This window comes from Rhamphochromis longiceps, linkage group LG6 (genome assembly GCF_057381845.1).
Source record: "Rhamphochromis longiceps isolate RC_006_pf linkage group LG6, R_longiceps_female_GT1.1, whole genome shotgun sequence".
Classification (NCBI taxonomy): Eukaryota; Metazoa; Chordata; class Actinopteri; order Cichliformes; family Cichlidae; genus Rhamphochromis; species Rhamphochromis longiceps.
In genome coordinates this window covers 22,349,911-22,371,349 of record NC_140562.1, presented here as the reverse complement: position 1 = coordinate 22,371,349, position 21,439 = coordinate 22,349,911, and the positions used below count along the sequence as shown (strand labels likewise).

Below are 21,439 nucleotides of genomic sequence, written 5' to 3'. Positions count from 1 at the left end.
TAAGAAACCTCCAGAGGTAGGCTGGCAGAGAGCGGTCATCTGCAAAACAAAAGCAGAGAGAAGTAAAATGAGCAGCGATAAACCACAAACAGACAACAAGTAGACAACAAGTATTCCCGGATACACACAGGTGGCACATAAAAATGTAAAGACATATTAAAAGCTTTCAGCTTTGAAGTTGGGTAATAAAAATGTCAATGATGACAACAAAATTAAGTCAGATCAGGTTGAGATTTAGTCATAAAAGAGGTCTGGCAATTAGCGCTTTAATGTGAAAGTTTTCCAAACAACATGAGACAAATAACACAGCTTCAAAGATGTTAAATTGTCTGTGACCAAATTCCAAAATTATTTGGTAAGCGTGGAGATTTATGAGAAGACATGTCAAACACATGGACTCATGTACACAAACTATCAAAAGGGCCGTGGCGGCCAGCAGCCAAGAGTATATACGCACACATTGGTCTCGGATTAACTGACATTTAACCTGAAATGTCACAATTGTAAAGCAATGCTTATGTATTGTAGAGCTGAGAGTGTTTCTCCCATGTGTTTTCCTTATTATTATCTATCTGTCTATTTGTCATGATTTTGTAATGTCAGAATTATTTTGGAAACCTGATGCATAACTGACAATGAGATGTGGGAATATTCACACACTGAGAACGGAGGAGATTATAGTTCAGGTGGAAACATCTTGTATCATTTTGTTTTATTTATGTGTTTATTTTTTGCATTTTTTTTTTAAATTCTCCTGTTTTTTGTCAGACTGGTTTTTAAAAGAACAATTTTTCTCTTTAAAACATTTGAATGAAACATGTAAATCTAACAACGTTTTTTAAATATGAAAGGAAAAAGCAGTGAGACTAAAGTGGTGACTGTATATCAAATCTGCCAGTAAATAACTTAAAAGGATATATTCTTTTAAATTCATAAAAGACAGAAAAGCTCCGAGAGAGAGGAGGGAAAGGTGTGCAGTAAAACACTTATAGGTATTTCAGTTCTTTTTAACATTGTTGGAAAGTTCTTGTCAGCGATTTTAAAATGCTGAGAATCTGAAGCACATACACAGGTTAATGTGAATATACTGTTGTGGATGAAAAGCAGCCATAATTTGACTTGTCTTGACACAGATTCTATTTACAACACGTTGTATAGTGCCTCCCTGGCTCATTGGGCTGCTGTTACATGCACTGTGGTATTTCCATTAAGGACCAATGCAAATGTTTAATAACAGCACAGATATAGAGAGCTGACAAAAAGCAGCGGTTGAACAGGCAGGAGGCCCAGAGTTGGCAGGGACATTTCATCTGTTTGAATAACCTATGATGTAAAAAATATTCTTTTCTTGGACCATACACTGTTGCACAAGAAAGTCATGGAAAATAATAAATGTGAACCTTGCTATTATGTCAAAATAGAAATTTTGCCAGTTCAAACGATCGCTTCAGTGGCCACAGACTGCAGATTTAAGAAGATAAGAACACAATAATCAGCCTCCAGGCTTAGATATTACAATACGTCTGATTTAGTGCTGGCTGTGTGCACACATGGCTGCATGTGTGCATTCGTAGCAGTCCTTAGTATCCACTCTCTTAAAAAAAATAGCAGGTCATGACCCAAAACACAGTGTGAGCTTTAAGGGAATCCAGTTATCCATGCTAGAAATAACTACAAAGTAACTATCCTAATTTGCTCAAGTACTGTGAGTGTCATATCACCAAAAAGTAAATGCATTTCATCGTAACTCAACATTTCATGACCTGTCATATTTATCTTGTGGCCTTTCTGGAGCAGTAGCAAATGTTAAGTTGGCAACCAGTGGACTAAACTAACCAACTGCATAAAGTAGTGAAAACTTACCCCACCACCACCTCCACCTACAACAGTAAATTATCTTCACACCACTACTGACATAAATAAAATGAATGTGAGTGATACATCCCAGAAGGACAACATTATTTCAGAAAAAGTAACGACTTTCCTACTTTAAGTTCACTAATGTAACACTTTCTGCTCAGATTATTGCGCTTTTACTCAACTAAAGGATCACAGTTTTTCTTCCACCACTGGAATACAGATGTGGCTATCTCATTAACGCAACCTGTACCACCACCGCTTTTGCATTCAGATGGAGTGTGTCTAAAATGTATTTTACTGCATATGCTGCCTACTATTCCCTGCATACTATTAAAGCTTTAATCAACTTCTAATTGCAGGATTTAAGTTAATTCCTTAACTTCTGGTCTCGTGCAGACTGGAATAAAAGAGAACTCACAATAAGACCCAGTGACACAAAGGGTTTTTTAGTGGTTCAACCTGGTTTTCTGGGAATTTTTCCCTTAGCTGACAACATATTTGTTTTCATGGTGAGGATATGCAAATGATAAAAGACCAAGACAGAGACAGAAGAGACAAATAAAAATCACTGGAGCATCGTCATTTTTTTTTCAGCTCCATGTAAGTGTGATGCAGAAGGCTGTGTGATCAAGTCATGAGGTCTGCTTGCTTGAGAAGACTTTATTTCTCTGCCACAGAGAATGATATGAGCCATACCAACCCAAATTACATTTGTGATTTACATGGTGCAAACACGGGCACAAAATCAAAGCCTTCCACTGAATCATTTAGCATATTTTTTCTAGCTGCCAACCTTATGGGTAGTCAAACCTGTCTGCGTAAACGCCTTCATTTGTAATTTTTGCTGACACACACTGGAAAGTGCAGACCCAGTGACAGTCACTCTCTCATTAGCAGGTTTTTGGAGACTCCAGAGCCTGTGGGTGGCCTGGAACTGGAGAAAAGAGCTTTCGTTTTGCATCTACCTCTTCTTTCCATGGAGATTTGAAGTCTCAAGTCACCCTGAATTTACCCTTTCCAGCGTCTGTAGAGATTTTCTTTGCTGTTTATATTTTCAAAAAATGTATCCAGTATTTCAGCAAACAGAAACCTTATCCAAACAAAGGCAAAGGTAGGGCTGAGTTATTACATTCCATCAAAAGCACATGTGGAAAAAAAGGGACTGGACACTCGCTATATTGAAAGCACAAACTTTGGAAAGGGCGATGCACAGGGTTGGTGCTGAATACGCTGCTGCTTTTTACTTTCAAGAAATGTGAGAAAATGAGTTGCGGTGTGTGTTACCATCTTAAATTGAAAAATGTAGTCAAATATCCATAAAAATGGGCACATATTATGGAAAGGTTTTTAGTTTTTTTAAGCTAAAGTTTAAATAATTTTTATTGTTATTATAAGAATAATACTGAAAGTTATAACAGCAGAAGAAGACAGCAAGAATACCTTTGAGATTCTACACTTTTTTTTTACTTCAAAAAAATATGCATAGTGAACATCTGGTTAACACATTTACATAACTGGTCACTCCCAAATGTTTCCACAGCTAATGGAAAAACTGTACATGACTGAATATTATTTATTAATTTTCAAAGAAGACTAATAAAGTTCAGCAGCTAATTTACAATTACGCACACGGACCAGATGTTTATGAATTTTTACTGAATAAATATGAGAAGAAGCGTTTATCTTGGATTGAGGACTGCATTTTAGTGTAAGTGGATACTGACAGTAGTACTGGGAAATTTACTGCACAACACTTGTAAATCACAAATAATATTGTAGTTGATATATTGCAACACAACTTTCATAGGGCCACATGAACCTAACATCTGGTTCAAACTGTCTGTAACAACTTGAACAAAACCCTCCAACTAGTTTGCATGGGATTATTGTTAAGACAGTTTTCAACACCTCTGACATCAGGCTTTTTAACATTTTTGTAAGTCATTTTGAAAAATGAAAAAAGTCCCCTGGCTAGTAAGTAGAAGTGCATTTTAGACTTAATGAGGCATACGGAAAAGAACAATAGCTCCAAAATGATGCTGCTGCATTTGAAGTTTTGCAAAGTCTACATCTCCTGTTAGAGATGATGGAAAAAACATGTTGCTTGGGAACGGTCAAAAAGGATTGTACAATTATGTTCTCGAAATTGTGAGTATTGTTTCAAAGTAGCCTCTTAAAGAGCTTTCATCACATGTTGGCACTTTGAAGTGGTAAAAACAGTGATCGCATCTAGAAATGTCAGTATTATTTTCTATATCTCTTTTTAACCCTTGTGTACACAGAACATGCTATAAAGATGTTGGCTTGATGTAATCAAACATATGCTGCGCATTTTTACTGTATTTCTTTGAGCATATCAAAGACTTTTGTCTAGAGTTAACATCTGCAAAGCATCAGCCTATAATGGCTTTTAAGAAGTCTTATTTGTACTTCTGAAAAAAGCACAGTGGTGCTTGTACAGGACAGGTTTTACTCATAAAAGACAACTGTCGTCACTTTCATAGCACGTTCACAGAAAGTCTTCCTAACACGCTATCCCATCATGTCAGAAAGTAAGTACACCCTGTGATACAATAGTTTTTAGAACCACCTTTAACTTCAATAACTAGTTTATCAGTCTTTCAGTTTGTTATGGAGGAATTTTGACCAATTCTTCATTTTATAACATTGCTTCACTTCACTGAGGTTTGTGGGCATTTATTTATTCATTCATTTCACTCAGACTGTGGTTTTGACTTTGACCAGGTCATTGCAACACCTTGATTCTTTGTTTTTCAGCCATTCTGTTGTAGATTTGCTGCTGTGATTTGGATCACTGTTGCACAGCCTTAATTCAACCAAGCTTTAGATATCAAATGGCCTCACATTTGACTCTAGAAACCTTTTGAATACAGAAGAGCTCATGATCAAGACAATGACTGCAAGGTGCCCAGATCTTGTGGCTACAAAACAAGCCCAAATTATGACCTCTCCACCACAATGGTTGACAGTTGGTATAAGGTGTTTGTGCTGATATGCTTTGTTTTGCTTTCACCAAACATGGCGCTGTGCATTATGGTCAAACATCTCAACTTTGGTTTTGTTCGCCCACAGGATATTGTTCCAGAAGTCTTGTGGTTTGGTCAGAAGCAACTATTGCAAACTAAAGTTGTTCTGCTACATTACTTTTAGGGAGAAGAGAATTCTTGCCGGCAACCCATTCCAGATCTTTTTATTGTTTTTAACGGATGGATGTATAGATGGTATTGAATAGGTCTGACCTTTCAATTTATTTACATACAATTCAAGTGTATTTATATAGCACCAGATCACAAAGACAGTCATCTTAAATCCCTTTGTAAGGTTAAAAAAACAAAAACAAAAAACCCCTAAAATAATACAGAGAAACCCCCAACAATCAAAAGACCCGCTTTGAGCAAACACTGGGGGACAGTGGGAAGGAAAAACTTCCTTTTAACAGGATGAAACCTCTGGCAGAACCAAGGCTCAAGGAGAGGCAGCTGCCATCTGCTGTGACCTGTTGGGGGTGAAGGGAGGAAGACAAGACAAAGACATGCCGAGGAAGACAGCCAGAAATTAATAATAACTATTGATTAAACCAAGTGGTGTATAAAACATACAGAGTGAAAACAGGTAAAGGAAGAAGAAATACTCTGTGCATCATGGCAAACCCCCAGCAGCCTAGACCTAATGCAGTATAATTAGGGGACTGTTTAGTTAGGGGCCAATCCAGCTCCTAACTATATGCTTTCTCAAAAAGGAAAGTGTTAAGACTAATCTTGAAAATAGAGAGGGTGTCTGTCTCACAAATCCAAACTGTCAGTACGCAGCATTTAGGACAAAGTGATAATAGTCCAGCTTATAAGTAATAAATGTGTGAACCAGTTTTTCAGAGTTACTTTGAGACAGGATATTTCTCATTTTAGAGATGTTGTGCAAATGCAAGAAAGCAGTCCTACATATTCTTTTTAACTTGTATCCTGGTCAAGAAAGACTCCAAGATTCCCTACAGTGTTCGTGTGGGGAATCTGGTAATGCCATTTAAAGTAAGTATCTGGTTGGACATCACATTTCTAAGATTTTAGGGTCAAATACATCTTCAGTTTCATCTAAATTTTTAAGCCAGAAATTAGAGGTCATCCAGGTTTTTATGTCTTTAAGACATTCCTGCTGTTTAACTAATTGATGAGTGTCGTCTGGCTTCATTGATAGATGCGACTAGGTATGGTCTGCATAGCAGTAAAATGCTATGCTATGTTTTTGAAAGTTAATGCCCAAGGGAAGCATGTGTAATGTAAACAGATTTGGTCCTAGTATGGAACCCTGTGGAACTCCATAAGTACCTTAGTGTATGAAGACGACTCTCCATTTACATGAACAAACTGGAGTCTGTTAGATATCATTTAAACTACTGGAGCGCAGCACCTTTAATTCCTGGAGTATGCTCTAAGAATTAAAGCTACTTCTCATCAGCTGGGATTTCCTCTCCTAAGAAAGCCATGACATTGTATTTGCTGTTCTGAATGCTACAAGCTAGCAAAATGCCAAAACATATGAATTCATAGAGGTGTCCAAACTTGCTGATGATCAATTAATAAAGATCAATTAATAAAGTACATTTGATTATCAGCTGTCGTTATTTTTTGTTTCTTTGTTTTTAAGATGACTGCAAGTCCTGTGAAAACTTTCTTTTTCAGATAACTGTAAATAAACTTTTTTCATATTGAAAATATTTTTAAAGCCATAAATATAGTCTTCTAATTCAATTAAAACGTTGTAAAGAAATATATCATCTTACTGTAAAGCTGTAACAGTTTAGCAAGAAATTTCTGCAACTGTGTTTTGGTTATGTTCTAGTTTTGCACCAATAAATAATTTTCCTTTTTTAATTTCCTAGATTAGTTTTTATTTTCGGTATATCTTGGTAGTCACTATTAAATTGATAAGACTTAAAACTTATTTTTTTTGTTTGCATTTGTAATAGTTTGGTTTCAAATTATATAAGAGGTGACGACATGCCAAAACTCACCCCATCCAAAGATTGCTATCAGTGTAACAAAGCAAACATTTCAAAGGTTTATGCATGAAGATATTTGAAAGACCATTTATTTAACACACATATAACTTTGCTTTTATTTATAACAAATAAAATAATGTCCACACCTTTAATATCTAAAGTAAGATTTTCAGGGGCAAAGCCTGAATAAATTTGAGGGTCATGTCAGGAAGTGCATTCAGCATCTTTGCCAGATCAAATATCCGTTGGCTGTCCCAACCCCTCAGGGAAAGGGGTTTTTTTTAGCTATCAAAATGCATTATACGGTGTTTAATTTCCTGTTGTCATTGTAAGAATTCAGCATAAGAAGCAACACGATAAGCAAAAACAAGGCCCGTGTACTAGGAATACAAAATACATTCTTTTATTAATTCATCTTTGTAAATACATGAAACAGATCAATGCAGTGAATTCACAGAAACATCATTTCGTTGGATGCAAATCTTGAAACCATTTACACACAATTTACACAACACATTTTGGATTTTGATGCTCCCTATTTTAGGAACCATCCTTTTGATGCATTCAGTTTGTGATATCAGTCCATGCTATCTAAGCCTTTACCCCTTATCTACACCCACAACTTTAATCGATTTCAGTCTATCCAACTGTGCTTGTTTCTTCTGACATTACTCTTCTCACCTAGATCATTTTGCTATAACTTTTAGGATTCCTTTGTTATTATATGTACATGATATACATTGGTTCTTAAATACATTTGCTTTGCTTCCAGTCTATTTACAATATTAGAGCTTATTGGTATTTTAATGGTTACAAAATATATGTACTTGATGCTCTAAAAAATGTCTTAAAGCGAAAGGAGGCAAATGTTATATTGATTTGTAGGTAATGAGTGGTTATTTAAAGCACTGACACCAGGGGAGAAAAAGCATTGCTTCACATCCATTACACCATAAAACTCAATATTTCATCAAAAGAAAGTATCCAGTCGTATTTTAAAAGCAGAAAACTAAAGAGGGCTGTGTGCCATCAACAAGCCATTCGTTTTAACTGCAGTTCTCTTTAAAAACATCAGATTTGTGGAGCATTTTGCTTTCTAAAGGGAAAAATTGCGATTCCAACATATCCCTGAATCCCGTTTGTATGATTTGAAAAGCAGAACCATTCCGGTATTGAAACCACCAAGTCTGCAGCAAAGGACTACCTCAGTGCAAACAGTTTTAACCCGCACAGTTGTATCACAATAGATTACAGCTGTATCCTACATCAAACAAGATTCTCACAATGAATACAATACTTTATCTCTCTTCTTGTGGCTAAAAATAGGGTGACAAGCGAATGCCCCAGACGAAACTCATCATTCCAAAGCAAATGTTCTTTCTGTCTTTGGTGTAAGAGGCACACACACACATCAGGGAATGTATATTTGTTCTTTGGACATTGTTGCTGGTTGTAAATGCTTTGCGTAGCAAAAGCTGGGTTCGATCTTAAAATAAGTACTAAAGTTGGCAAACAGACAGTATAACATGCCAAAATTCTGATCCTATGAGTGTCACATGCGACATTATTTAAAGCTAACTGACTTCAGAGTTTGGTAGAGCATGTACTATTCAGTAAAAATATGGCTTTTGTGTTAATAGTCCTTTGGCTTCGAATATCATAAGCTGGAGGTTTAAGGAAAGACTGCTATGACTGTTGCTGCTATCTACAAAAAGTCCACACCTATCACAGCATCAGCTGACAAACTCTGTGGTTCCCTGATATTCACAAGAATGTGTAAAATGTTGGTTTTTCTTTGGGGGGGGATAGCATCCTATAAGCTCACTAATCTCTCAAAACCGTGAGTGTGTTTGTGTGTGTTTGTGTGTGTGCGTGTGTGTGAGGGTGCGTGGTTGTTATGTGGGGTGCAGGGATGGACCACTCACAGAGAACACATTAAAGCATTCCCATTTGCCCTCCGTTTGCAGAATAGCGAGCCTGAAGCCGCATCTGTTCTGTCTCTTGTCAGTCTCTGTCTTTTCCTTCTTTTCAGTACCGCCACAACCCATCCTTAAAAAAAAATAATCCCCTCACACATGGAGACGGAGGCCTTTAAGCCGACAACAGCTGCCTTCTGCTTCAGATCTTCTGGCACATGTGGAGTCTGGACTTGGACGAAGAGGTGGCGTCTTTCCACACCTTGCAGGAGAGGCCCTTGGCACAGTCACAGCGCTGGAAGAGTTCCAAGCCGTGAGTGCCTTTCTTCCTCTGCTTGGTGCACACTTCTCCCTGCCTCAGCACCGGTTTGCAGATTTTTGTCCAGAAATGGCGGGCGCAGCAGTAGCCGTCCGAGCAATCGGAAGAACGCAAGCATGGGTCACCCTCGTGACCTAGAGGAAGAAAGCAATAAAAATATATGACCAGTGATAAACCGACAAACAATAAAATGCAAACTTTGCATTAAACTGGCATATTTGCACTTGGAAAAACATAAACCAAAAAAAAAGCATGTTCACATATTAATGTTTAATACTGTTTTTAAATTGCAGGTCAACAGCGAAAAGCAGCCATGTTTTGCTAATTAAACAAAAGATATCAACAGCTGACTGATTCTATATAATAATAATTTCCATATGTCTAAATATGCTTTTTTTTAAACGCTCTTTCATAGGCTGTCCTAATTTTTTCACATGACTCTGTATATATCTAACACACTTGCCTGACTGAATCTTTATAAATCAACAATCACTAGAATTGAAACACTTTTACTTGCAGGCCTGTGACACAGCTTACCAGAAGCCGCATTATCATCCAATCCAGTCATCCTGTTTCCCTGACAAACCCCACTTTGCTGACTAGTTATTCCATTATTCCATCAGTGTGATGGACTGCTAAGTCAGACTGTTTTCCACTGGTTTAACATCACTGAGTTTCTGGGTTGAGTTTATTCAAGTGGCAACCTGCACCAGCCTATTATAATGTAATAATGTGTAAGGAGAGCGGGTGAGTCAAGTACAAGTAAAACCAAATGGCCTCATTTATGGCAGATTTAAGTAGTGCTCTTATTTCCACGATCATTTTAGCATTGGAGCCTTGAGGGCGTATTTATAGTGTAGTAATTTAAGTGTCTTATTAAACAGATTACTATATTGATAGTCCATTACTTGGCTTAAATCAGGTGACATGACTGCTAAGAACAGGTCTCTGTGAGTTATTTGCCTTAATTATGCCAAAGTTGCATTTTGTGGATAAAACTGGTGTATCATGGAAGGTGTCCTATCAATGAGACTGTTTGTATGGATTTAAGTAAGTGCAGAAACAGCAAAGGCATTGTGTTTTTTCTTTCCTTCTGGGATCTCCACGCTTAGATTGAGACACAGACACATGGGCAGAGGGGAAATGAGGGGCATATTTTGGTGCACTGCAATACCCATGAGTACTTTAGGGGTTTCTTAAAGTTGACAAGAAAACAATTCAGCCAGACCAGGATAGGAAAGGGACAGAGCAAATCTAACATTAGAGGGAAAGTAATGATGATAAAAGATAATGTCTTGATATCACTCGGTTCATACTGGACATGCTTTGCTGTCAGATCTCACCTTTTAGAGAATGCTTGGCCTGTCCCTTTCCATTCTTCCCACCCTTCCAGCCGTGGTCTTTGGAGGAGAGCTTGATATGTTCATCTAATGGTGAGATGTGAGGCGAGATCACGCTCTCAGAGATGGGGACACAAATGACTGTAAAAACAGGAGAAACATATATAGTTAACGAAAACGCCAATGCTGCTTAGTTTTTCAGGAAAACATGGCACAGACTGTTAAAGCTGAGCACATTAGCCTCTGTGAAAGGTCTCTCAAATGGATGCTTTCAGTGCATAATGCAAAGAACTCCTATATGTGTTAGTGAGCTATGTTGATTTTAAACAAAGAGCAGTTTCAGCGCAGCCTCTGCACACATTCACGCTATTCACACTAAAACATGTGACCACTGATTCTTAACCTCTGGGCCTCAATTGAATACAGTTCAGCTATGGTTCAGGGTTCTGTCTGAAAGCATGTGTTCAACATTATTTAAATAGATTGGCTCTATAACTAAGACCCGCTTTTTCAAGAACATTTGAATAAAACCAGAAATCGAATTTTCACGATAGTGCCCTGCAGTCATAACGTAATTGAAACTGAAATGCGCTACAATCATGCACGTGTGTGTGTGTGTGTGTGTGTGTGTGTGTGTGTGTGTGTGTGTGTGTGTGTGTGTGTGTGTGTGTGTATTCGTACAGTTACTGCAGCGGTTGCCAGCGCAGCACATAGCATCTCGATGACAGCGCTTCTTCCTCCTGCGACAGGTGAGGCAACGAGAAGGAGCCTGTTGAGGGCTGTGGCAGTAGCTGCCCACGCTGCACTCCTTGTCATTGCTGCAAGGGTACACCTGGATAGAGAGAGAAGATGTTATGTCCAAATATCTGTCTACCCAGTTTATGAAAGAACCTGTTATGTTGCGTGACTTCCTGGCAGCAGAATTTTGAATGATTGCCGTGGACAGCCCGATCTAAAAACCATGCCTCACATAACTTCCATTGGTGAGGCGACGTGTTTAATTGAAATGCTCCCTGGTGCAGTTTGAGCTATGCTGATGCCAGTTCAGTTGCAGGTTAAATACCCACTTACAAATACCCACTGGTTATGTTAAAAGCACATTAAAAGTGCTCGCAAGTTCTTAAAACACATTTTATGAAAAAATAAACAGAAAATGCTGCCTTTTGTTATTTGACTTTGATGTATTTGCCTAAGTGACATCAAGCAATATAAAGCACATGCACATATGGCTGCAGTGTAAACACAATTCCCTTAATTGCATCTGCAGGGTCGTTATTTTCTTCTTTAGAAAGGCGCACATCAGGCCAGAGTCAGAGAGTACCCATTGGGCATGCGGTTCCCTTGGCAACACTGATCCTGTCAGCATCCGAACTCATGTTATACCTCTTTTTACTGGGCCACTGGAACATCTTGAGATGGTAAACTAATCTGTTATCTCCACCCTTTATTTTTAATTTAACATGGCATATATTTTCTTGTAAAGATTTTGTGTCTCCCACATGTCATCACCCTCTGAATGTCTACAGAGTGCTGTGGTGCACATGGCATCACTGTTTAAAAGCGTTAAAGCTGATAGTTTTTTGCTCAAAGTATTGCGATACCTTTCCTATACCTTTCCAAAAGTCACGGCTGCAGCAAGCTAAAACAGTCAAGCCAAATGAATTTCACGTTACATCCAGGGGTCTTTGCAGAGACCCCTGATAACAAGAACACCTGATCCACCCCTGCAAAGGTGGTAGGTCTGTTCTTTCTAATCTGCAGCTGGGTCTTCAATTACTTTGCAAAATTATTGATTTAAGCTGTTCAACAAAGTTTCGTTTGGACCAAATACAGGACCTAGGAAAGAGCGAACTGAAGCCCAGGAGTTGTGTTTATTCGCTGTGTTACAGCTTCTTGCTAATGTACATGCCAGTGTCTGGTTGGTAGGTAAGCCTCTTGCATATTTTCCACCCTCTCATGAGCTAATCAGCAGCATTTCCCATTGCTAGTCACCTCAGAGTTGAGATTAGTTTAACATGTCACCCACCCACTTTGTGTCGCTTATTTCTCTGGTTCCTCCAGTTGTTAATTCAACTTTCTGAATAAAGAATTCTAGCTGGATTTTGATTGAAATACAGCAAATTCATATTTCTGAAAAGTAAGTTTAAAAACATGTGTTATTGTTTTGCAAGCCGAAGCTAAATTCCGCTCACTTTCTTTGTAATTACTGGGTGGCCCAAAAGACCCAAAACCTTAGCAAATTAACCCAAGAGTATCCAAGTAAATGGCTAGATACCAGTGGGGGTATGTGGTGAAACATATTGTTCAGTTTGTTGTTTGTAGATTGTTTGTTTTGGGTGAAATTACTACAGGCTGCGGTCCTTCTATACCAAGTTTAAGGGGAAAATATGCTGTAGGGATTAACTCGTCTATTACTGAATGTTTCTTTTTTTTTATTTTTCCGTGGGCAAACAATACAGCTATTAAAATGACCAAACCAAGGCAAACCACTTCAGTTTCTCTCAGTATTCCCTAACTGTTCACAGGCTTAATGGGGCTACATTTCGGTAGCCAATCACGCTCCTTTACAGTTCATTTGCCTTTGTTTTTGCTTTAGCATTTCTTGTTTTTACACCAAAAGCCTGAGAAATATTATGTAGCCAAGTACACAAGAGCTTTTACGTCTTTTCCCTAATGAAGGGACCACACAAAGAAGGCATAAAACTAACTATCCGTAGCAGTGAGAAGTGCAATTAAACCCAAGCTCAGTCTTCTGATAACAAGCGTGTACACTGACATGAGACTCTCTTTATTGGAACCACTGTCTTGATATAATTCCATACACATGCAAGTCCCATTGTCATTAGACTTGGAGCAGGAGCAAAGGAGTTTGGTGCAAATTGTAACACAAATCAAAGAACTTTGCTGACAAATGGAATAATGTCACGAATTTGAGCTGAACTCATCAACGCAGGGGGACATTTTAAACAGCTGCAGGAAAGGCTCACATCCACATCTGAGGGGACGCGCGCACACGCGCACACACACACACACACACACACACACACACACACACACACACACACACGAAAAAGAAAGTTCAGGTCACTGTGTTTCTGCACATCATTCTTTTATTTCCAACCATTCGGTTTAATTTGGAGGATAAGCTAAGATATGAAGTGGACCACATATTTGCACAACAGAACACCTATTCACGCATAACACCAAAGCTAAGATCAAATGGAATCTACTATTAATCACGTTCGCTGAAGACTGACATAAGCACACGATGTTTTGGTGGCGCTCCGCTGCCAACACAACATCCACATTTCCCTGGCACTGCATTGACAGATTTGATTTATTTGGTTTACCACTGACAAACATGGAAGAGTCAACATGTGAGTGAACATAAAAGAGGTTTAAATCAGAGTAAAATCATTACAGCCGCAGTAAATATAACAAACTCCTTTTGGGGGTATGAAGGTCAGTACAGAGAGGTCTACCATCCCCAAAAGAGCGGGCGCCGTTCCAGACGTCGATGTACACCACATGTTTAAATCAGCTATCGACAATATCAATATTTCAGCACATTAAAAGTTGTTACTCATGTGCTTTAGCTTCAGAAAGTGAACAAGATTAGACTTGCTGGAGGTTTGCCATGCTGACTTTCTCAGACTGGAAACACATGGATGCAATGATGTAGCCGTAGAAAAATGAGCTGAAATATTCAGCTGAACGCTCATCTATCATTATGACAGATTCCCATAATGCAAATGATTAACATTGCTGATGAAAGCAACAAATCCTTGGTGCTTTATGGATTCCCAAAATTTCTTAATTACTACAAGGTTAAGAACTGCTGTCAGGATGTGGAGAGGTCATATTTGTGCGTAAGCAGGAGGAAACGCTGAAAATTTCACCTCATCGATTGTTAAGATACGGACCCGCCCTGTCAGCACTTCTGAAGCTCATTAATAAACACAGTATGGACTTTTCCCAGCTCCCAGTCTTTGTACTAAGCCGAACTAATAACCTCCTGGCTTCACCTCTCTATTTAACGCACATTAAGTCGGCATTGATTCCTCAAAACAAACAACCCCAAACTGTTCCTCCCAGGTTTTTACAAACTACTGCTGTTATAATGAGAAATAAACTTTCCCGCTCAACTGTGGAGTTCAGTTTCTCTGCTAGCTCCTCTTTTAAAGAAATACGGACATTGCCGTGGACTCTCAAGAAAAGAATTTGCTGGAAATGTGGACTGAACAGAAGTTCAAGTTTTCTTTTTCTCTCCTGACAAGAAAAAAATTCTGGTTATCTAAAGAAGACAAATGGATCCAGACGTGCAGCAGTACTTCATACTACCTGCATTCAAACCTATCTGTCTTTCTGAGCTAGCAGGTTTGCATCGATCACAGTACACGGGGCACTGTGGGAATGGGGCTCACCTCTTCCATCATGTCTCAAACTGCAAGACAATCCTTTGAAACCCAATGATACGAGGCCGGCCCCCTAAATCACAGCTGATAAACTTGCCTTATCTTGTCATGTTTTAAAACGCCTCTTTTGCAACATCTGAGGGACAGGGTTTCATTTTGGGATGCATCTTATTAATCTCAAATCGCTTTTTTTCCCCTGTTGCTCCCTTATTTTTCCTTAGACAGCCTAGCAACATAAAAGAAGAGCCTTGGATCCTGCATAGGAAGTGGGTTGAGCACTCTGTACTGTGCAGCCTCTCATGGTATGCTGGTGAGACGATAAAGGAAGAGACAGACGGAGGGCAATAAGGGAAGCCCCCGGCCCTGTCTCGTGTTGCTCTCGTGCTGGTAAAGCTCTACGGCTTTGAAGAGGAACCTTAAATGTGCGGGAGCAACAATCTCCAAGGGATTTACTGCAGGATATACAGGGCTTTGAACCCTCTCTGCCAGTCTTTGGATCCCCTATTTACCTCTCTACAGTCATTCCAAAGTGCTGATATAATTCAACGGAAGAGCCCGGTAATGCATAAAAAAAAATAACACCAAGAATGTCTCCTCTCCTCTATGTCTAGAACCTAGGCAGAACCAAGAACCAGTATGAACGCTGGAAAGCAGCAGTGGAACAACATAACAGAAGGGTAATTTAAGCCCTTAGACTCCAGCTCTTTATGATCAACTGACAAAAAAGCAAAAAAAACCCCTCAAAGGTAATGTGAGAGAATAACAGACAAGAGGTTGGATGGGCCAACAAAATAATGGGCCAACATCAGCTGACAGGTTTGTTTGTTTTTTGTTTGTTTTTGTTTTTGTTTTTTTTAATAAAATTGCTACAATTGTTCCCCCAGACTTGTGTTTTTATTCTTGTGATCTGGACGATGAAGCTCAAACTTGCCAAAAACTGTATATTAGAAAAAAAGAAGTGAATTGAATTCTTCATCTACTTTGAACATTTTCTAAGATCAGATCAGATAGCACATGAGGGCATGGAGAAATGATGTATTTTATTGCTTCATTTGGAGCACTTGTAAACCTCACTGCTGAATGGAACGGTGATATTGACCTCCAATGCAAACACTAATAAAACATAAGGCAGAACTGCAGTCTGCTGCAAATGGCAAAGATCACCTTTATGAACCATGACATTAGTGAAGTCTCTCTTTTTCATGTAACTATTGACTATAACATCCCTCTGCCACCCAAATAATTTTTAGCATCTTTTACAGTTTTTAAACACACTAAGTTAAAGAAATTAGCGTTATTTCCTTCCACTTATTTTGCCTGGAACAAAAAAAAAAGTTGCAACAAAGCTAAAGCACTGTCTTAGGCATCCGCCCTCTTTGCTTTTTGTGCTCCTTCAGAGCTCCAGCTCATAACCTGAGGCAGTGAATGGTGTTAATGAGTGGCAGCGGCCTTAAAGAGTCAAACAAACGATGTCACTGAATAAACAAACTTCATTTGCCCTGAAAGCACAGACGGCCGCTATCAGATAACATAGGGAAGACTGCACACAAGTCACTCATACAAACCATGTCCTCAGACACAACTCGGCCTCTTTCATCACTCAAAACACATGTGTTTATAACCATATCCCTTTGAGCAGTAGGATCCAGAGTCTCTAAAAACTAGGCCTTCCTTAAGTTAAGTATACATTCTGAGTTGATCTTAGTCATTGCACCCATAGCAAGGCTCACAGTCACTGTACGCGAGCGGTGTCTTCAAAGGCTATCGGGGGAAAGCGAAAAAGTGCTCGATAGTAATCTGGGAGGTATGCTGCTTTAAAAGGTGTAATCTTGTGAAATAAGAGGTGCACAGGGTCTCTTCTCTCATTAACAAGTCGAGTTACAGTTAAGGTGGTCTCCACACAAGAACCCTAATGGTTCCGGCTCAAGGGCCTCATGGTACCCGAGGGACCCACATGCTGGAAAACCTGCAGAACTGAAGACTAAAACACACATAAGCAGTCACATCTTTTCTCTCTTTCTCAGCTCATTAGGATTCTTGAACAATCATTTTTGGCTCGGGGAGAAAGGCTACATTTTAATAGAGAGAGTCTCAGGAGATTGCTTGTTAAAAGTAAACCCTCTGGTGAATTCAATAAAGCAACTAGTTAAGGCCGACTGACCGGCTGCCGTTTTACAGGCACGTTATGCACGAATGCCGCCAGAGTGTTGGTTCCCTTGTGGGTTCAGAGGTTACAGTGGTGAGCGCTGCCTGCCCGTGCTATCCATTTCTGTTGGTTCCCTTCCAAGAAGCCCAGAGTGCCACCCACGAACACTGGCTGTCAAGGTCTTGGAGGTTTTGGCTTTGTCGGTTTTACTCCAGTCAGGCTGACGTGTAAGGGACGAGACAAAAGGAAAACACTCAGCTGTTTGCCCCGTCTGTACACGCAGGAATTCCTAACGCCTTTCCTGGTTTGTGCGTGATTAATGTCACCCTTATCATCAACCTTTGTCAGCAGCTACAGGAAATCAAAGCACATTACGTTATCAAATGCTTCCTTTAACCCAAAAGCTTTGACCAACATTTCTTATATCCATCATCTGATGGGTACAAAACTAAATTACACCCTGGTTTCCTGCTACAGCCACTCATTGTATTCCAGTAATCTTCTACAAAGTGATGTAAAACCAACGTTTGGGGAGATTCCTGGTAATTTTCAGAATAATTGTTAACCTTGAGTGAGTTTCAGATCCCCAAACAGCTGTATTAAACTATGTAAAAGTGAACTGAAGTACTAAAGAAAAACTGCATTTTAAAATAAAAATGGATACAGTGGTAAATTGTTCAGATTGTCTTTCACATAACTTTCACAAACACTAATTTGCTAACTATCCTCACCAGTTGTGGCAAACTCAGCAGTATTACAATGCATTCATAACACAACAGCGCCAAAGTCTCCTCCTAAAACTGACGCCAAAAGAAAACTTGAGCCGACACATGCCCTTTTCCCCAATCTTCACCCGAGTGCTAAACTGACATATGAAAGTAGAGAGGCACCTCAAAGATGGAAATATAGGATGCCAAAAGCCTCAATAATGGAGATTTTGTGTGTGTGTGTGTGTGTGTGTGTGTGTGTGTGTGTGTGTGTGTGTGTGTGTGTGTGTGTGTGTGTGTGTGTGTGTGTGTGTAATTGTGCAAGCTAAGGTACAGATATTGCAGATTTACCCCAAAAAACTTGCAAAAACTGCATCCTGTTGTTCTCTTCTAAATTAATTGTGCAGGACATTTTTACTGAAACACAAACAAGACTTTGATTTATTACACTATATAATACAGCTATTTACAGATAGCTACTGCATGATGAGAGGCAGAAGGACAGTGCAGCTCACTCACTATCGTCGAGCCACAAGTCTTCGCCAAGGCCGAGCTGCAGCTGTTTCTTTACCACTCTGGAAAACCTCATAAATGATATTAGCCATCCTGGTTTGGACCCACCACACCATGACATTATACTTTTGTAACAGTGTGGTGGTTTCTGCACACACATATTGTTTTCCCTCAGTCCAATCTTCCAAACCATTGCAAAGGCATGAAAGTAAGCAGGCGCTCAAAATTGTGGTCTGGCACTGCAGCTTTTCCATAATTCTTCTGTATCAGCTCGATGCCTCCTTTTTCAAAACTAAGCATTTCACTGATATGCAAGACGATCAAAAAAAGGCAAGGTGTACAGGCCAAATGCAAACGAAGCAGGTGAGACCACTGGGGGGAGGGGTGTCCTGGAGATGTGGCAGTGCCATCTACTGCTCGCACACTATCTGCTATGCTTATTTTATACATACACGCCTGCCTTCCAAGCTGATTTAAACATCCACCTCTCAGGAATTATTATTTGTTGGATTGTGAATTTTCCTGGCCAATCCACAGGTTTAGATGTTCACAGTTTTTTTTAATCTCATATTTGCTCTCACAAGCACTCTCTACAGAAATGCGGCACTTTGTTGAAACAGTGGGGATCGATACCCCTTTGAATGGGTATAAAGTGGTTGGTAAGAGTGGCCCCACAGAATCTCATAATCCCAGCAAGCGCCTGGACCGCTTTAATGACACGCGGATCCAGACAGAAAATTACCCCAAGTGTTAACTTTTTCTCACTTTTCTGACGGCATTAATGATTTACTGTGGAAGTGTGCTGCACCCGACTGTGGCGTCAGGTTTGAAAGGCAATTAGGATTTATGAGGGGTCCAATCCTCCCAATTTCCAATAACGATCCACACATGACGCAGCTTTCTGAAGGTGTATATTACTATTTTACCCTTTAATTGTGCAAAGGAAAATGTTTCCCACTCAGCAATCATAAATTGGAAAAGGGGAACTCGTGGAAGAAAAGTTTTTGCTATTACGATTGTTTTTGTTGCATTTCATAAACTGTCTTCTTAGTAATACAGGGCAAAAAGTGCTCTGACATCTCCGCTGATATTTTCTCAGACAGTGAAATAACTGAAGTTACCTGGATGTTGTGTTTCTTGGTGACTGTTGCAGATCGGTTGGTTGCCGGTGTCGGTATTTCTTCCAACTGACCGGGTTTGATGGAATTCGCCTTCGGGCGCGCCTCTGATACCTGGGATGTCCCAGTCCTGAGCGCAGTGACGAGAAACACTACAACACAATATCTATTCCAAGCAGAGACGACCATCCTCAAAAAATACTGAAATATATGGAAAAAGGAAAAAAATAATTTAGTAGAAAAGAAAAGAAAAATAAGTTTCTCAATGAGACGTGTGCGCCCTGGCAGTGTCCATGCGTCACGCTTGTCAGACTGCAGTACACACAGTGGTGATGATGATGATGATGCCAAGTTTCTGGTCCTGAAAAGGTCAAATAATTTAAAGGACTGCCATTGAAGATTCTTTTAAAAGCAACGACACAAACAAACACGGGGAGCCAGGTGCACGAGTAAAAAAAATTATTTTTTTTGTATGAACCTAAACTGTTAAAATGCCGATGCTCTGAGGGTCAGACAGAAACTTGACAAGAGGTCTCCACTGTGCCTCAGTCTGGCTGCGAGTGAGCGCTTAGTCCTGTAGCCGGCTGTTTTATGATCTCGGATACTTTCTTTTTACAGGATTCTAATGAGTTTGCTTCCTCCGCCCCTATTCACAACTGACAAAGAATGAAACTGATCTGTGCGCTGCGCTGCTGCTCTCGCATTGTCGTCTGGACACCGGCACCAGGAGCTCCGTTGGGAAAAAGCTATAAAATTATACACTGTGTATTTTAACTGAGCACTTAACCCTTTTTTACTGCGATCACGCAAAGGAAACGGGAAGGGAAAAAGTCACTTTGGCGAGTCCAAAAAAGAAGGAGAAAAAGGCTTTCTTTTGGAAGTGAGGTGGAACGCTTTACTTTAAAAAGAGAATTAATTTATCTGTCTGGGGGAAAAAATTGCACCTGTGCTTAAAATTTAAAAACTACCCCGCCTAATGTTAAAGAGAGAGAAAAAAAAAAGCAGTTTAGGGTTAACCAGCATTCCGGAATAACGTAGAATTTAAAAATAAAATCTGATAACTATTGTTTTCTCCCTGGGAAAGACATCCCTCATGATGCAAGGGATGACGACGGTGATAAGGTTACTGATGCAAGAATTATAGAGGCTCCTTTGTTGTTACGAGTCTTGCATGGGGATAAATTATATTCATGTTGGTTAGATAATGTATTTCTTGGTACAATGGCTTCTTTCAGTTTTAGGCAGGTAGAGCAGACGTGAATAATTCACTCAGGGAGTGATTCATTGTAGTGATTTCGGTGATGTATTGCTCTTATTGTGCGCACTTTACATGCATAAAATAATGTGATGTGCTTGGTCATGATCATTGATTATAGCGTTAAACATGATAACTTTCCGATGTGAACCACGTGCATGTAAATCAAACACAAAATTAAAAGAAGAAAAAAATAGCTGCCAGCAATCAAAATCATTTGCACACAATAGCTCACCTAATACTACTTTAGTCTTCACACAAGCTGGAAGCTTCTATTGAAGGCTGGAAGCCTGGCTGGGCAGGGATGAAACCAGAATACTGGTAAAGGCTTCTGACCTCAAAAGCGATCCATCACAGCCTCCAATTCAAAGTGTCAAGTTCTTTTGTCAGAGACAATGGGCGACCAACTGAACTGGGGAGTGGGAGGAAGTATTGGACTTGTCTGATGTAACTGTAGATGCGGAGGTGATACTATTTTAGCCTCTGTTGTCACCTGAGCGTGCACTGATTTACCAGACAGATGCTTTTACCAGAAACACATCTGAAAAGACCTCAATCCATTTTCAGACAAGTTTAATGTGGGAAACAAGGTTTGGATAATTAATTGGAGTAAGTCTGCATAACATAAACTTGCACTGAGTTAAATAGTTCTGTCACAGGGAAGTTTTTTTGTCCTTTGTGGGATAAATGGAAGATTATGTTCTTATGTTCAAATAACCATTGCAAGAAAGAAAGAAAGAAAGAACGGAAGGAAGGAAAAAAATACACAGAGCAAAAACTTTGATTTATTCCACAAACACTGGGTGGTGCCCAGCTGGACTTTGTCTGGCTTC

At 39.5% G+C, this 21,439-nt stretch overlaps 1 protein-coding gene across 1 annotated transcript; it reads right to left on the bottom strand.

Annotated features, from left to right (window-relative positions):
• Positions 1 to 7,283: 7,283 nt before the first annotated feature.
• On the bottom strand, positions 7,284 to 19,986 carry dkk2 (dickkopf WNT signaling pathway inhibitor 2). Its single transcript, XM_085409745.1, has 4 exons — positions 19,355 to 19,986; positions 11,134 to 11,284; positions 10,456 to 10,593; positions 7,284 to 9,246 (listed from the first exon to the last, which is right to left on the bottom strand). Exons 1-4 carry the CDS (start codon positions 19,538 to 19,540, stop codon positions 8,996 to 8,998), a joined length of 726 nt encoding a protein of 241 aa, XP_085265871.1. The 5' UTR covers positions 19,541 to 19,986; the 3' UTR covers positions 7,284 to 8,995.
• Positions 19,987 to 21,439: the final 1,453 nt, after the last annotated feature.

What these genes read in the sequence shown, in the direction of transcription:
- dkk2 (XM_085409745.1), bottom strand. Translation starts at nt 19,540, where the DNA reads ATGGTCGTCTCTGCTTGGAATAGATATTGTGTTGTAGTGTTTCTCGTC. An exon ending in TGGCAACCGCTGCAGTAACT is followed by an intron (nt 10,594 to 11,133) that starts GTACGAATACAC and finishes CTGTTTTTACAG; the next exon opens with TCATTTGTGTCCCCATCTCT. An exon ending in GGCCAAGCATTCTCTAAAAG is followed by an intron (nt 9,247 to 10,455) that starts GTGAGATCTGAC and finishes TTCTTCCTCTAG; the next exon opens with GTCACGAGGGTGACCCATGC.